This window comes from Lagopus muta, chromosome 5 (assembly GCF_023343835.1).
Source record: "Lagopus muta isolate bLagMut1 chromosome 5, bLagMut1 primary, whole genome shotgun sequence".
Taxonomy (NCBI): Eukaryota; Metazoa; Chordata; class Aves; order Galliformes; family Phasianidae; genus Lagopus; species Lagopus muta.
Genome location: NC_064437.1, coordinates 8,266,262 through 8,278,872, shown reverse-complemented (window position 1 = coordinate 8,278,872; position 12,611 = coordinate 8,266,262). Strand labels below are relative to the sequence as shown.

At 48.3% G+C, this 12,611-nt stretch overlaps 1 protein-coding gene across 2 annotated transcripts; it reads right to left on the bottom strand.

Moving 5' to 3' along the window:
• Positions 1-3,678: 3,678 nt before the first annotated feature.
• Positions 3,679-11,900, bottom strand: TMEM275 (transmembrane protein 275). 2 transcript variants are annotated; one of them, XM_048946617.1, is made up of 3 exons: positions 11,583-11,900; positions 9,972-10,235; positions 3,679-8,716 (listed from the first exon to the last, which is right to left on the bottom strand). In XM_048946617.1, the coding sequence occupies exon 3, from the start codon at positions 8,623-8,625 to the stop codon at positions 8,077-8,079; it is 549 nt and encodes a 182-aa protein (XP_048802574.1). In that variant the 5' UTR covers positions 8,626-8,716; positions 9,972-10,235; positions 11,583-11,900; the 3' UTR covers positions 3,679-8,076. The 2 variants fall into 2 exon arrangements, with proteins under 2 accessions (XP_048802574.1, XP_048802575.1); XM_048946618.1 differs by having other exon boundaries at positions 9,976-10,235.
• Positions 11,901-12,611: the final 711 nt, after the last annotated feature.

The window sequence follows — 12,611 nt, the reverse complement described above, 5'->3', positions numbered from 1 at the left end:
AAGCTGCAGCCAGAAAGAAGGTGGCACCCATTTCCTCTCTGATGGGAACAGGATGGGAATTTAACCCCTTGAAGGAGACCCCAGCATCAGGGGAGGTGAAGCACAGCAATGCCAAACCACATTCATAGAAATGCACTGTGAACAAGGCGTGCTTCCTCCCTGCATGCATGGTGCTCACATCCTGGCAGCTCTGCTATGTTCTCCCAGTCCTCCCAGCACTTCATCCCTTCCACCTAAGTGGAGAGCTCGGGTGTTGTTATAGCAACCTCAGCGTGGTGAAGTCTCCAGAGGGAAGGTTTATAGGGAGAGGCAATCTCTTTTATTAGACTGGCTGATTTAACTGAGAGAGAAAAAGGAAACAAACAAAATTATAAGTAATGGAGAGAGCAGCATGAAGCTCCTCAGCCACCTTATTTCCATGCTTCTCTTCTAATTCCCAGCCCTGACATAACCCTTCTGCTGTGCCTTCTTCCAGCACACAGAATCACAGAATCATTAAGGTTGGAAAAGACCCCCAAGATCACCCAGTCCCACCACACCATGTCCACTGACCACATCCCTCAGTGCCCCATCTCCATGGTTCTTGAACACCTCCAGGGACGGTGACCCCACAGCCTCCCTGGGCAGCTGTGCCACTGCATCACTGCTCTGAGTTGTTGTTGTTCCTAATATCCAATCTGAACCTCCTCTGGAGCAAGTTAAAGCCATTACCTTTCATCCTATCGCTGTTACCTGGGAGCAGAGGCAGATCCTCACATCACCATCACCTCCTTTCAGGGCATTGTAGAGCAATAAGGTCTCTGTCCCCTGAGCCTCTGCACAGCCGGCAGGCAGCAGCTAAAGGCTCAATCTTTGATAGATACTGAAAAGTTTCATCAAGAACTTTCACCTTGTTCACAGAAACATAAGGGAGGATGACATTATGACCTAGATGGGAGGATTGCACAGCACTGCATCCCCTCCTCCTCCCAAGCACTGCATGCAGGATGTATGGCACTGTCCTGCCCTGCTGCCATCTAATCAGATCACACTGGCTCTGATTACATTCAGGGAGCTGATAAATAGCACATCTGAAAGCCACTCATCCTCCTCAGCCAAAGTAGCTCTCATTGTAGGGAGTGAATTAAAGCCAAGAATATAGAGAGTTGTTTTTTTTTTTTTTTTTTTTTTTTTTATGATTATTTTCATTTTCGCTGCTGTGGAACTTCAATTTTGGGGAAGCTGGAGGCACAATGCAAGGAGCCTGCGCAGAGCTATTTCCATTCAGGAGCAGAGCTATCACTGCAGGTCCAACTCTGCATCCCTAGAGGAGCCCATAGCCGGGTTGAATGGGGCTCTGTGCAGCCTGACCTGGTGGGAGCACACAGCCCACAGCAGGAGGTTGAATCTCAATGATGTTTAAGGTTCCTTCCAGCCTGAGCCACTATCTCATTGTCTAATAAACTGAAAGTAAAATACAAAACCCACTTCAGAGTTTGTCTAGAATTTCTCATCAGATCCAGTTGGAGTACGTTGGCAAAGTACAGCAGGGGCAGAACCAGAGTGGAGTCAAAGCTCAGGGCAGAGCAGACAGTAAATTATATCTTCGCCTGCTGGGACATAGAGCTATACAGGCATTTCAGGAGATTTACTCATCCTGCATGGTAGGCCAGCCAGAGTAAGCAGCGTGCACAAAAGACTGCTCTTTTCCTCACTACAACCTCCTAATTTCCACCTTCTGGAGTAGCAAATAGCATTTGCAAAAATAAATTTAAGCTTTAAACAAGGTCTGGAGCCAGGGGAATTAATTGGGAAATGATTGAAGGCCATGAGATGGTTTTGCATGGCTTCGTTTAAGGGTGGAAGATTGCGCACAACTGGCCAGCAGAGACACATGTGTCCAGCTGTTGTGCAGATGGGGTTTCTCCCAGTCAGACAATCACTGCTGGGTGGGGTTGAGCCATGACCCCATCACATTGCTGGACCTTGGCTCCACCTGCTGCTATGCATTTTGCTGTGAGAATAATAAGGCAAAACACCTCACATCGCATGGCGTTTTTCCTTTTCTCCCCCCAGCACCTGCTCATTAATGAACACTCTCCATCCACATCAAGCAGGGCCGGTGCAGCGTTGAACTTTGGGTGCCTTTTCAGTGTCGTAGCTTTGGTTAATAATTACCGTCATGACTCACTCCACTCCATGCTGCTGGAGCACCATTAAGAGAATTGACAGCACAAATAACAGAAGCATTAAGCCTAATGATGGTGTGAGTGTTACCCTGCTGAAGTGCTGCTGGTATCATGAGAAAAGAGCCTTTTCTTTTAGCATGTGACCCCCCACGGGGGCCTTTTCCACCCCATCCCACACAGCAGCTCATGCCTCTTTTGGGATGCGACAGTACCCACCTGCATTTCTGAACATCCCCGTTCCAGTTGGGCAAACTCTCAGAATCCAGTTTCAGTGCATTCCTGTAGACTGACACCCAAGAACGGCCCTCTTTGTCCCATCTCCCTCCACCTGGCTCATCCAAAAGTGCCCCATTTTCACCACTTTCCTGACTTTCTCTCCCTTGTATAGCATCAGGGGATGCCCAGCCCCTCGTGGATGGTGGAATTTCAAACCCTGGATGCTTCTGCCCCCAGCGCCTTCACCTTCAGACAAAAGCCCAATGCTTTTGAATTAGTTTTCATAGAATCATTAACTTTAGGGAAGACCACTAAGATCATCCAGTCCAACAGTAAACCCATCCCCACTGTGGCTGCTGACCACATCCCCCAGTGCCACATCCACACAGTTCTTGAATGCCTCCAGGGATGGTGACCCCACCACCTCCCTGGGCAGCCTGTTCTCAAGGGCTGCACTCACCTTTCTGATGGCAGTGTTTCAATCCAGCAGTGCAAGCAGAACTGTAAATCTTCCAGAAGAGCCCTGCCCACACCTGAGGAGCAGAAGTCAGCTGTCACTCAGTTGCAACACAACCAAAATCACACCAGTAATGGAATTCCCCAAAATACCCCTATTCTTTTCTCTTCAAAGGAAAATTCAATTTTTTATTTATATACATATTTTTTTAATCAATGCCCCTTCTGTGCCTTCATTGCCACAAATTCCCTAATCTTGTTATTCTTGGGCGTTGGAAAAGAGTAATCATCTGAGCCATGAAATCAAAGACAACAGCAGCACTTCCACGGAGATGACTGGAGTCAATGGAATTAATTCTCCCAGCATACAGCTCCTCTCTAGAACAAATGTGAGTTTAAGAATCAAAGACATGGTTTTAATGAGTCTGCATGAAACCATGCATGGCCCAGAGCCAAATTCAGTGTTATGCTACAGAAATCATCATTTCTGAGGAAAACGAAGAGAGCAGGGTCATCCAGTGAGCACACTGCTCCTTCAGAAGGAACCCATCTCTGTTCTTACACAATATCTCGGAGACAGTCTCCATCAAATATCCATCAGGCCAGGGAGCTGCACGCATAGCTGTGTTCTCTGGCACAGCAAGTGAATACCAGAAATCCAGACAAGGATTTCAGCAGGAGAGATCTCCCCGGAAGGGCACAGCGTGCCATAAGCTGGACAGTCACCCACATTCCATGTTTGAGGATCACTCTGATGCACACTGACAGCATCTGGCAGTTGGAGAGAAGCAGCCTTTCAGCCTCTGTGCTGAGCACGTTTGCTGTGGATGCACTGGAGACTAATGACATAAAAGCTCAGTTATATATTTCTTTTAAGAGGGAAATTGCAAATATAAATTTCACATTTTCATGGATATTTCTGCATTTTCATGGATTATTCTTTTTTTCTTCTTGGATTTGCCTAGGGAAAAAAAAAAAAGAGCCCCATTTCTAATCCCAGAAGGTTTGTAATTTCACTGTGAGTTCTGCAAAAGAATGGCAGTTCATGAGTATTTATGGAGCAATGGGCCACAGAGGGAGGTGAGGGCTTCAGGGAACAGCAGACGGCCCACAGGAGAGAAGGATGGAGGGAGACAGTCAGCTCATCCCCATCACAGAGAGCCTCCAGGAAATCTGCAACAGATCTAAAATGTTTCAGAGACAGGCATTTCCTGGAGGTATCCTGGACAAAAGACATTGCTGGCACAAGGATAACAAAAAATAAAATACAAATAAATTTGGGCTCAGAACTAGAAAAGCTTAGTTGTAGTCTATGTAATGGTTCTAGGTTATACTTCCAGGTAGAGAGAGAAGCTCAGGGTTGGGGTGGGCAATGGGGAGGTGGCAAGAATGCTGCAGGTCCTGGAGAGAACCAGCAGATGATCAGCAAACCCTTCTCTGTGCTTTTCTCTCTGGTGCTACTTCAAGAAAAGAAAAACCCTTACAGGAAGTTCTTTCTAAAGGTCAAAAGAAATCCATTCTGAAGGGAGCAGGTTTGCATTTTACACACATTGTCAGTGGAGCCTTCTTAGCCAGCTCATTTCCCAGGTCTTTAACCAGCCAGCCTGCCTGGAGCAGAGAGATTTCTTCTCGTGTCAAATCACTTGGCTGCACATGGGAGAGAAGCCCTTTCACAGGGAGAATTTGGAAAACTCTCAAATCTTCTTTATTCCCACATGCTGTCCCTCACTGCCTCATCTCCAGGACACCATGTTGGGTTAAGCCCAGAAGGAGCACAGAAAGCTGACAGCACCCATCCTACACACACACACACACACACACACACACACACACATACACACACACACACTTTCTAACCCTTCCCCATAATACAACTTGAGACATTTATAATCAGGCCTGGAAAGGATCCCTGGAGCTGTTCAAGAACCGTGAGGATGCAACACTGAGGGACGTGGTCAGTGGCCATGGTGGGGATGGGTTGGACTGGGTGATCTTAGAGCTCTTTTCCATTCTACCCCATTGCCAGAGAAGCTGAATTCAGAGCAGAGGTAACATGAACTCCTAAGGATGCCCTTCTCTTGAAGTTAGTTGCCCAGGCTGGAGAATCAAACAGGACAGCATAGTGCACAATAAAAACAAAGAGGCTACCTTAGGGCACATCCATAAGGTACCAACAGACTGGAAGAGCAGGCAAGCCAAATGCTTAATGAGCGCAATTACTTTAATGAGTCTGTCTTTTCCAAAATCCACATTGCACATATATAAATAGTATTCTCCTTATTAAAAAACTCTCACAATAGAAACTGTGACTTGGAGCACAAGAAAGCCTCCCTGTCTCCTGCTGCACAAGAAGGAGGCACAAATTCACAATGACGTCAGTACAGGCAATCACAGCTACAAACAGACATGGAAATCCCAAAAAGATATCAAAAGGAAAAAGCAGAGCTTCCATGCTTTGGAAAGCAGCAGGTGTTCCTGTGTGGGATCTGCCATTGTTTTACCCATCACTGATAGCATTTCATGGTACAACCACAATAAGGAGCAATTCCAGTACACATACTCCAGACTCAGTTTTCAAGCCTCCAATGAGTAGAAGAGGAATTTGCATGGTTACCACTTGATTTTACTACTTTTTGCCTTCATGTGCCCAAAGAAAAAGCACTGCAATAACTGTATTCGTGTGGGCAATGCTTCTGGAGGACCTTCAGAGCTTTGTATGCTATTCAAAAATGCTAGTGAGCCAGCAACCTGGGGGCCAAACCTGGACCAACAAGTTATTCTGCTTATTTCCTATAGCAATTACCAGCAGGTGAAAACCACTGAAGCCTTTAGTTCAGTGCTACAGTTCCCACAAGCCAAACAGAAGTCAGTGCTGGAAACAGAGATCACCTGTGAAGACAAGCTCTGAAAGAGATCATGCAGAGATCAGACCAGGCAGACCCCTCCACCTTCAAGCAGTCTGCAGATTCAGGTGTGCTGATACCAACCCTCCTGCTTCCCAATGTTGCTCATCAGTATAGCAGCTCTAGGGAGCTGGGAGCAGCTGTTTTCCCTCCTGCACAGGCAGGCAGCTGGGTGCACAGCAATTAAATGATTTGCCCAGGACCTGGAGGCTAAAGCATAGATTTGAGCCTACATCTTCCCAGGCATGAATCCTTCTGCTTCTGCTCCTCCTAGCCAGCAGGCTAAAAATCACAAGTGTAATTCCATGATGTAGAAGAAACTGCCAGTGGCAGCAAACTGTTGGAGCATTCAAGCCACAGTTCTCGCTTCCCTCTTGTAGAAGAATGAAATTCAGCCATCAGCTCCATGATGGCTCCCCAGAGCAACCAGGACCCCATGCTTGGACTTCACCACAGCTTCTCTGTGATCCCCATTTGCCATCACTTATCCCAACACAACAGTCATACAGCCCTTGCTGTCTGCTTTGCAGGTCTGTTGGTGGCCCAGGAGAACCTTGGGCACATCACAGCCTTCCCTTCTCCTCTAGCATCTTCCCTTCAGCCCCTCATATACCTATGCGCTGGCCTCAGGCTCAGCCTAGCAAAGCACTGATTCTGGGCTGAATGAGTTGCTGGTCAAGCTGAGAAGCATTGCCTCTCTCTAACAGCAAGTGATGTGAAGTACCATAGGAAACAGATGACTGAAAGAAATGAGATAAAGACCCCAGAAAAGTCTCAGTGCATTGGGGAGGCATAAGCTGTTTGCTGGCCCTTCTAATCCAGGAGCTTGGGGATTCAAGGGGGAGATGTAGGGTGCATGCTGAAAATAAAACAACAACAGGGATCTGCACAGCCTCTCATTAAGTTGTGCAACTCCATGCTGCAGGAATGTGGATGATACAATTTGACAGAAGGAATCCATTCAGAGCTGCTTAATACAAGGCATCACTTCCAGCTCAAGAAGCTCTAAGCAATTATGTGTTGGAGGCTGGGGATCACTTTAGACAAGATGCACTCAAAAATCCATCCTCCTGCTGCTGCCTCCCAGAGGTCTCCTTCCTCACTGGTCCCACATCTCATCAAATATGTGAATTTTCATGAAAAAAAATGAGGTCCATTAGCACAGCATTTCTTACCAGGGAAGAATACAACAGCAATAATCAGCACCCTGTGCACAGCTCAGAGTCTTTCTGAGCTGAAGGTACCTTTGTGTTGAGTGGCTCTTCAAGAATTCTCTTCTGCAAACTCATCCCATTGACCTGCAAGCCCAGGAGCACTTTCAGCAGCCAGTTTCCTGCAGCAAGGAGTTCCATACCTGGTTGCTCACTGCATGCAATAGATCTGGCAGCCTCCTCAGGAAAGAAGATACCATCAGCATCTTCCTGCACAGCTCTACTGAAACCCATTCAGCAATTTGTCCCCTGCTCCAAGCTGATGTGTCCCATCAGGCCCAACTTCCATAAAATGATGGGAAGGAAGATGTCTCCCCCAGCACTCAGGGCATAAGCACTGCCCAAAGATTTCATTTGCAGGGCCCTCCCAATCTCCATTTACCCCAGGAGTTTGTTACCAGGGATTCAGCAATGCTGACCTTCTAAGATACACCCTGCATTGAGCAGCATCACTGCAATCCAGCATGATCAAAACAAGGAAGATGCCAATTCTAGCAGTGATCCCTATGATTGTCTCTTATAACAGATGGTAAAGTCATCCAAACGAAGGAAAAATGGGGCAAGGATTTCCAAAGGAAGGGAGACTGCTTCACACTGCTTTTTCAATAGTAAACACATACATTATGTCCCTACTGCCACAAAGCCTGGCCCTAAAATGCTGAAATCTTCTTGTGACCGAGTGGCAGCAAGATGTAATTTACTGCATTCCTGCTTCTATTATATCCAAGAATTGCTTCACTTTTGAAGAGAAAGAGCTGTCATTTGTCAGCCCCATGTAGCCATCACATTGCTGCCTTCTGCTAGAGGAATTATTTCATCCTCCTCTTCCAATCTCTTCTCCCAAAAGCCAGTCTTTCCCAGGAACTGTCCACTTCACCCTTTCACAGTGACATCATGAGCAGTTTTCTTCACAAAGCCAACTAATGGGCATGTTCCTATCAGCAAAAAATCTGGAATTGTCATGCTGTTTCATCCCTCTTCCTTCAATTGATTCAGAGAAGCCTGTCTGCCTGCTGGCTTGTCACAAGCACTTTCCCCCCCACCTCTGACCAATGGTACACCTCAGATTCCAGCCCAGCCATCGCAGCATCTGTCTGGCTGCTAACAAAACTCTGCCTGGGTTTAGGATGTGGCCAGGTCCCTGGGCAGGTTGAGCTGTATTGCCTCTCCTCCTGGTGTGTACTTGGCCACTGGCCCATTGCCTTCCATGGTGAAGAGTTTGCAAGTCTTCGCGTTCTCATGGACTGGTGTGGACTTTTTTGAGGAGATGGGGGAATTTGTGGGGCTCAGCTGAACAGCAGTGGTATCCTGCACCGTGTGCTCACTAGTTTCAATTTCAAAGGCAGTGTTGCCAGGTTTGATGAGACCAATGTTGGAACCTGGTTTGGATTTTCTGGCCCCATGAGCAGGCGGCCTCCGGCTGCAGATGCAGCAGGCACCAAAGAACGTGAAGGCCACAACCAGCAAGATGGGTCCGATGATGATGGGAGGGTTGTTCACAGGGAGGAAGGTCCCAAATGCAAATGCTCCCACTAGGGTGATGTTGATCCCTGCCAGCATGATGCAGAGTCCACACGCACAGCAGAGGGCAGGGGAGGGGAGGCCCTGAGGTCGTGTCTTTTTCTGGCTGGGTTTCTGGGTCAAAGAGGCGCTGCTCTTTTCACTGAACATGTTGAGGTGAGTCTTGGAGGTCACTTCAGTCCTTACAGGGTATATGCAATGCTGAGAAGGCTATTTCTGGTCTTCTGCTCCTTTGAAATCACTACAGAGGAAGAAAAGAGCATGCAACTGTTACAGCAAGAAACCAAGAGCAACTTTCCACCACCAGCTCTTCTCCATGTTTGCTGGTACCAACAACAAAGTACAAATCCAAACCTGCTCTCAAATCTGTGCTCTCCCTGACCCAATGGCTTTAGCCATCCACGTGGATGAAGTCCAACTGAATCTAAGCACATGATGGCCCAGAGCCAAAGCTTTGGCTCTGCCTCACACTGCTCATCATCACCCAGACAACACCTGTCCAAAATAGCAAACCCCAGTACTGCTGGGAACAGCCCTCACCACAATGTGAATGCAATATACTAGAGGAGGATAAGGGTACCAAGTTGCAACAAGAAGTGGGATTGTTGCTCCATCATTCAGTTATCCTGTATTCAGGCCAGTATTTTGGCTAGTGGAGAATAAAAGGCACCAGAAGGCAGTTCAGGACATTCCAAATTGCCCAGCATACACAGGTTGAGTCAACTATTAAGAGAACCTGAGCTAATGGTTAAATGTGTAGCAAGACTAACTCCATCTACAGTCACAGAAATCAACGATGAGGTGGAAAAATGAATCTGTGTCCCTAGGGCATTTGTGGGGCTTAGTCTGCTAGACTTCTTTTTCTACCTTGCATCACACTGCATTGGGTGGGATCACAGGAGATGATGCAGAAGGGGTCAGGTAGTCTGCTTCAGCAAGTGTAAAACCAAACTGATGCAGTTTTCCTGCAGGAGCACCACCATCTCCTGGATGCAGGATCATGGCAAATGAGAAAGTTAAGTTAGAGGAGAGCTTGCATAGGAATCTACCCTTTCCTAGTACCAAAGGCAGGAATACATGTCCTTCACTGACAACAGCAGCTTGTCCATGGAAGAGGTTATTGGAGCTGGTTTTGAGTTCACTGAACTTTGCTGGAAAGCCAAATTTTCAGAAGCCAAATTGCCAGCAGTTTGCTGGTGGTGCCTTTGATTTTACAGGCAGGAGGGCAATTCTCATCCCAGCCTGATTGCAAACAACAACAGAGTGCTCTCTCATCTCTCTCATACTTCCCTGCCTGGCTCCTTAGCTTCTTTTCTCCTTTGCTGTCAAGTCACATTCATAAAGACTGCAGAGAGAAAACTGATACCACACAGGTTTCTAATGCAAGAGCCCAAAAATCACTGTTGTGTTATTAACACTCTGCAGCCACTACATTAAAATACAAACAAACAAATCACCAGTAACAGTAAAATGAATAAGGAAATAGAAACCCTTACCCACCAACATGCCAGTGGGATCAGCCAGCCATTTCCAGCACGTTTCCCAGGGAATCACATTTTCCCATACCTCCAGCTGAGGCAGAGCTCTCTGCTGCTGTCTCCAGTGCCATATCTCATTGCCTCTGCTCAGGCTTTCGTTTAGAGCTGAATGGAAGTGCAGCAGTGAACTTTCAGTGAAGTTCCTGCTCAATGAGACATCACCTGGAGCTGACAAGGATGGGCACACTGAAGGATGCAGCTCCTCCTCATCTGGGGAAGAGTCTGCAGGCAAAAACATTTCAGAAGTGAAGATGTGTGAGAGTGGAAAGGCATTTTCTTCATCAGACAGGCTAACAACGTCTGTGCTTCTCCAGCAGAATCCTTTTATTCTGCTTGGGAACCTCAGCACATGGCTGTGAGCTAGAGCACCATTTTCGCCCCTTTCACCAGCAAGGCAGCTTCTGTTTAAGCATCCACAAACTTCAAATCACATCACAGGTTCACTCCACAGGGCTTGCTTTCTCCTGGCTCCTGTGAGAATATCCCTGATCCCAGGTGAGCTATCTGGGCTCTAATGGGACGGGTAAAAAACACCCATCACACAGCAGCTGTCACCTGTAGCTACTCCAAAGGGATCGTGCTGGTTTCCGGCTGCTATCAAGGCTGCGTTGATAGCAACCAGCACAGCCCTTAACAGCTCAGTTCCTCTGCCTGGCAGTGTGTGTTGATGGCTGTGGTTGAGTTCTGTCACCTTCTAGAGGTCAGATTTCATACAGTGGGGAGAGGGTATCTCCCCCTCCCCCCCCATCCCCTGTATAGTCACAGGAACCCACTGATGGGGATTTGCCCTCACTGTTATCTTTCCAAAGGAAATCTGGCAGCTTTTACCTTCCTGCTTCCACTTCAGCCAAATCAACCTGCTCCAAAATAACCAGCTTTCTTTCCATTATCCTGTCCAGACTGATGAACTTCTTTTCCTTTAGGAAAAGTTCTTTTGGGAACTGTGTGAAACAAGTTCTTTCTTATCAGTTAGAGTCTGGGGTTCTACTCCAAACAACATCTCAGCTTGAAATGCATTGGTGGCAAGCATTGCTATTGGGGAGAGTGAAATAGAAAAAGGAAAAAAGATGAGAAAAAAAAAAAGCTGCATATCAAAACCAGAAATCCAGAGGATAGAGTGATTCCTTCTAGGGGAATATTCATCCCTCCCTATATCCTCATGGGGCCAAACAGAAGGTTTTATTCATAGCTCTGTGAGTTCCTAGAGCTCTGAGGACATTCTGACATATTCAGGCAGCATTTTATGGCTATCGTTTAAAGCCACACCAGCAGCACGCTCGGTTCCCTCTTAGCTGTAGCAAAGGGGATGGAGCTGTCATCTTTCCACCACAGCAGAACAGACCCCCAAGGAGTCCCCTTTCCAAAGGGGCAGCGAAGGAGCGGCTGTGAACAGCACACAGAAATCCCAGTCAGACAGCTCCAGCCGGCCCCTGCGCACACACAGATTCACGAACACAAGCAGGAAAAGCCTTTAGGGGAAGCACGGGACTTTTCCCTGGGCAAAGCGCTCGGGAAAGTCCCCTTGCGGTGCCACGGGGAGCCGCGGTGCATGGGAGCGGGGATGGTTACCTGCAGGTGCCCCGGGGGTCCCATTCAGCCTTCAGATAGCAGCGCCCAAGCCACAGCGGGTCCCGGCGAGGCCGGGATGAGGACGACAGGTTCTCCCATGACCGCCTTCCTTCTCTTCCTCCAGAGCTGTGGAAACTTTGCTGGATGAGAACTCAGCAGGTGCCGAACGAGCCCGGCCGCATCTCCCCGCTTCCCTCCGTCCAGCCGAGCTGATGCTCTCCTTCTTGGTCAGGAGGGGCTCAGCCGCAGCTCCGCATCGTCGCTGCCTCCCCTTCCTCTCCAGCCCCGCCCGCTGTCCGGCAACCTCCCCGCCTCTCCCCCTGCCTCCTTTTTATTCTCCTTTTCCTACTTGAAAGCTGCAGCCTCCGCCCCTCCAGCCGCCGGAGGTGCCCGAAGCAGAACAGCCCCTTTTCCTCAGCAGAGGAAGGGCTGCACCCCGCTAGGGGCAGCCCCGAGCCCCGGTGCGCGGCTCGCAGCCGTCCTGCAAAGATTTGGGAACGGCTGTGCTCGCTGCACGGGGACTTAAATGCTAAAGGCTGGAAGCGCGCTTTGCGAATGGAACAAATATCTGGTGTTAGGTGCTGAGCATCGTGGAGGGATGCAGGGCTAATTCCTGGCTTGGGGGGAACGCAGAAGGGTGCTGAGCCTCTGAGAGGTGGAAATGCTCAGGGTGTAAGAGCTGGTGAATTCAAAGAGCATCTTTGCGATAACACGGCTATCAGACCTTGTGTACACCCAAAGATACTGCTGGCATCTTTCTGCAAATATGCTAGACCCTGTTGCAAGCACAGCCAACGTCTTGGCTCCCACATTAATAAACTAGCCAGCCTGCAGAGCTGGTGCCCGCGGAAGGAAGGCAGGCTGCTCGCTGTGAGCTGCAGAGAGCATAGGTTGTCCTTCCTCAGCTGTGCAGACACTCACATGCCCTCATCTGTGCCCACACTGCTGTAAGCAGCCTGGATGCTGCCAGCAGCAACTCAACAAAGGCTCTTCTTCAGCTTATTGCAGAAAAAAACCTACCCAAATCGA

Excerpts from the sequence above, each read along its gene's own strand:
- TMEM275 (XM_048946617.1), bottom strand. The coding sequence starts at position 8,625 with ATGTTCAGTGAAAAGAGCAGCGCCTCTTTGACCCAGAAACCCAGCCAG.